General features: G+C 32.2%; 1 protein-coding gene across 1 annotated transcript in view; it reads left to right on the top strand.

Moving 5' to 3' along the window:
• Positions 1 to 283: 283 nt before the first annotated feature.
• Positions 284 to 4949, top strand: part of LOC106465351 (obscurin-like) — a 128553-nt gene continuing 123887 nt past the window's right edge. The window contains exon 1 of the mRNA XM_022393222.1: positions 284 to 448. Coding sequence (XP_022248930.1) covers positions 330 to 448 — 119 coding nt within the window. The 5' untranslated portion in view covers positions 284 to 329. The remainder of the gene's footprint in view (positions 449 to 4949) is intronic.

The following is a 4949-nucleotide window of genomic DNA, read 5'->3' on the forward strand; positions in this document are numbered from 1 at the left end:
AAGGAAAACCGTAAAAAAAAACGCTTACTAAAGTATCACAAACTAACACTGCAAATATATATATGATTTCTGGTTCTCAAATAACATTTAAATAAATAACTAATCTTACTTGAAGTTATATGCATATATATATATAATCACATACATCTAGTTATTACAAATCCACTGATATGGCTACCGATAAGACAATGTCCCCCTGGTGTTAATAACATATGCTTGGAATATTATATCTAAAAAAGTATAAGCCTGTGTTGTAATATAACTGTTTTTAACAAAGGTGGTGTGTTCGGACAAGACCAACAAGTAGCGATGATATAATTGAAGAGGGTATGGTTCCATCTAGTTATCTGGAAAAGAAGGTTACAGCCATCAAAGAAAGTTATTCGAAAACTGAAATCACCGAAACGAAGCTAGATGATAAAGAAAAGGAAGCAATCACGAAGAGAGAGTAAGTTCTATAACATTTTTTATCTGAAGCTAAAACGTTTAATATTCGTAATTAATTTACAGCAGATTATTTTAATAACCCGTAAAATCTTAGATACTCGTGAATTTAATACCAAGTCAAAAGACCAGTACACCAAACCAAAGAGTTGTATATGTGAATAAAGTTAAAATAATTTCATAATGTACAGGGTGTACTTCGATAAAACAATTCCTACAGAACTGTTTAAAACTCCTAAATAAAATTAAGATAAAACAATTGTGAATGAAGACGTATTTTGGGACTAATTGTGTGATTTATGTGTTGCATAGTAACTGCTTATGTAATCTAAAATTGTGCTTACCTTTTCTTTCCTATCCAAGTGTTCTGTTCCTAACAAGTCTGTTTTTTCAGTCTTCTTCCAGCTATACCCATTTGTCAACGACATTAAAAAACACGAACTACCACAATAAAGCGCAAAATGGTTCAGTTGGTTGATAAAAAACTAAATATAGTGGTCAAAGACTTAATATGTTTCAATGAAGTTCAAATGAAATTTGGCCAACGAGTGTCTTACCTATAGTTTACAAAGTTCCACTGGCAGTAGTTTTTTTACTTGATTGGATTTATTTTTCTCAAAAACTTCTCTGGCGTATTTTTTGACTACTGTGTTCAGTATTGGGTTCCTTACTTTAGAAAGGACATTGAATTGTTGGAAAGGGTTCAGCGGAGGGATACGAGGGAATGGAAAAGTTGTCATACGAAGATAGGTTAAGATATTTGAACTTGTTTTCTCTTGAAAAAAGATATTAGAGAGGATCCGGTTGAGGTATTTAAGAATTTGTAGATTTTATGCATCATCTTTTATTAGTATTTAATGGTGAGAATGGCAAGGCTAAGGGACATAAATATACATTTTGACAGGATAGGCGTTACCTTCAGCTAAGACAGCTTTATTTTTCTAACAGGGTGGTTGGACTTTGGAATGTGTCGCCTTCAAATGTAGTAGTTACAACTAATTTAAAGGAGTTTAAGGAAAGTTTGATAAATATTTGAATGTTTTTAGTGTTTAGTATAATTTAGTGGATAGGATGACCTAGATAGACCAAACGGTCCCATTCTGCCCTCTAATGTTACGTTATACATCACGTGGTTTTTAGAGGACGGCTTCACCTATACAAAGAAAACAAATCTTGTTAGCATAGTGTTTGGTTGATGATACGTTTTGTTACTCCGTAAAACAGTTTTAGTTTCAGAATCAGCTACGTAAATCACTCAATACTGAATACAATTATTAGCGTTGTTTTTTTTTTCATTAATTCATTAAAGTTAAAAACAAAAGTATTAATGATTTTTTTATCCGTTGACAGACTTCTTTGGCATATTAGGAGTTTTGTATCGCTACTTAAATAGTATTTTGTCATTTCTTTTCGTTTCCTCTTTATTTCCTTTGGAGGTTTCTTAATGAATTTGATGAAGCTCTTTCGTTCTTACATTATATATATATATTTTTTTGTGTGTGTGTGTGTTTATATTTTACGTCATCTAAACATGATAACCTTTAACCCAAATATTCCAGTCCAGGCTCGGCGTAGGTTAACATAGACGGCTACCTCGGGACCATCGCCGGCTCTTATTTACTCATTGAATACCGTTGCTCTCTAATTGCTCCACTCGTCATGCGGTTTGACTTACACCGTCAAATCAGAACTGTAGGCATAGATGAATTTGCATAAACCTTCCTTTCTTCCGGAAATTTATTTACAAAATGGAGGAACACGTTGCTGAAGTGATGAAATTTGTCGAAAACAAAAATCATTGTCAAACACGTGTGAGCAATATAAACATTTATTTAAACTTATTACATGCTCTATTTAACCTATTGTGAATATTTTCAAGCATAGCGCTAACTCCTCCGTTTTTTTGGTAAAACCAATTTAGAATTCATAGCGACTTCTTAGCATTTCTGGTTTAAAGAATTTTAAAATACAGTGTATTCAGGGGTTAATTAATAAAGCAATCGGAGAGCAGAGGAATATAAGGACTGGGTTATTCGGGGAAGGGTAACCTCACTCCCACAATTCCTCACCATTTCCTTTGACTTGCTATAGTTAAGCCTAAACAGTGTACTAACTCGGACGTTAGGCCTAACACCTGGTTCCCATCTTCTATAGAGAACAGCTCATGGTGGAACACAGCTTCGTGTGAATTCAAAGCCCTGTCACACTCATCTCTAGAAGGCCTCACCAGGAAGACTCAACAAGTCATTAAGACACTTTCTTAGACCCAGCCCACTCCCTGTTATTATAACCACTACACTTAAAAATATTCTTACTAAAACGTTTACCTCCAATGTCAGACGCGTAATGTCATTCTGATCAAAATATGCTTATGTTTTGTTATAGGGTTGTTTGCTCTTATTTAATATTATTATATTTTATAGTTTAAATAGTTTTTTTATGTTCATTTTGTTCGTTTTACTGTTATTGAAAGGGAATATTTGTTTTGCTTAAAAACATAAATTTTATTTTATTTATATTTTTCATCATGTCAGTGAGGAAATTCTGGATAGTTAACAAACATTGATATGTATATCATTTGTATTTTATTGGAAAGTTAACTTTTTAGGTTTTATATGTAACTTTAAAATGACAATCTGTTTTACTAATAAACAGTTTCAAGTGAAATTTTATCGAACTATGTAACATAAGATGAAATTAAGTATATTTATCAAAATATAATTTCAATGTGGAAAATAAAATGAGAATTAGTATCGTATTAGTGAGTGTCTGTAAGCCTAACGTTTTATAGAGTGAGAGATACGATTCGATTGTAACTTCTAAAGTATCATACTGCATATAAAAATAACGTCTTTGAGAAACTTTTATCTCTGTTATTTAAACTTAATTCAATAACATCGTATTAACGAATGCATTTAGCTTCATAGACGTAGTGTCTATTATATGTTTATGTGTAGGCCTAACGGTGATTGTCGGTTGTGAAGCCTACTTTCTACTCGTTAACGTGATTTTGTGGCTCATTTACACAGTGAAGTTTTTTTCAATTAAAACTTCAAACTGAAAAGAGTTGAATTCAAGCTATAATAGTATCTGTTTGCATTGAAACTAAATAATTGACAGTTATACTTGGAGGTAAGCTTGGTAATAGGTTATAAGATGCAATTGAAGTTAAGGTATTATTTTAGGCTAGAAAACTTGTTCATTATATGAGAATAATTGCAATGATTACCAATTTAAAACAATAGAATGTTGTATAATGGTAATTTATTCGTTTAAAAATTAGTTATAGTCATTTTCTTGTCATTTCTTTGTCTGTAAGCTACTGCTAGCAATGTTCACCTTGTTAAGATCTTGAATTATCTATACGTGATAATAATAATACGTGTATTTTTGATAATTTGAGCACTGAATAAAGAACTAAGGTTACTTCAGATTTTGGAAGAATTTGTCAACTAACTGAACTATATCCTTGTCTCGTGCTAATTAGAAGTTAAAACATTCATTACACAAAATAAAAAAGAAATAAAAATGTTGTGTCTGTGTTGCTCTGACATATTTTTTCTTCATATTACTACTACTACTAACTTGAATCTTTGTTACTTCTGATACCAGCTGATGTGTACGTTGCTTACAATATATCGCTCTCCTTAATCTTAACATAGCACTAATGTCTTAGATGTAGTGACACTTTTAGTGCCAGTTATTGTGTGGGCTGTTTAAACACTGTATCTTTTTCATAATTAAACGTTAAACCAGTTTAGATTCTTGATTTTTTTTTCACATTGCATGGGCTTCTCAGACATTGTATCACTCTCTATATTTAATGTTACACCAAGAACTTAGAACTTATGGCACTTTTGAAACTTACAACTTATACACTTTCACTGCACTTTTATGTAGCATTAATACATTTTAGAAGTCGTGGCACTACTGATAGCATTTATTGTTATGTCTCACTCACTCTATTGAACGTTTCTCGTAAATGTAATAAGAATACGAACACACTAGACGTTTCTGAGTGGAGAGTATGGGGAAAAAGTTTGTTTCAATATAACCATGAAACGAAGTTCCAAAATAGGCACTGGATATAGTGTGGTTGGCATATTATTACGTATTCTTTGGTTTCACTGTAGGTATTTCCACTAGCAACTATTTTCTGAAGCCTCTAAATGGAAGTTTGTCAAAAATGTTATTCAAAAGTGCACACACACACACACGTAAACACAGTTTTATATTCAAAATTATGTATACATGAAACTTAAACAATTAGAAATGTTATACACTGCTGAAAGGTTGTGGCGGACTGTTCCCTTGCGGTTTATCGGTAAGTTTACGGACTTACGTTGCAAAAATCCCAGGTTCAATTTCTCACGCTGGACGGAGCGCAGATAGCTCGTTGTGTAACTTTGCGCTAAAACAGACATATTGACGTCAAATAAAATAAATTACATACGATTTTCACTATCCCGAAAATATTGTTACGGCTCCGTTTGTTAATTAACTTT

This window comes from Limulus polyphemus, unplaced genomic scaffold (genome assembly GCF_000517525.1).
Source record: "Limulus polyphemus unplaced genomic scaffold, Limulus_polyphemus-2.1.2 Scaffold1918, whole genome shotgun sequence".
NCBI classification, from domain to species: domain Eukaryota; kingdom Metazoa; phylum Arthropoda; class Merostomata; order Xiphosura; family Limulidae; genus Limulus; species Limulus polyphemus.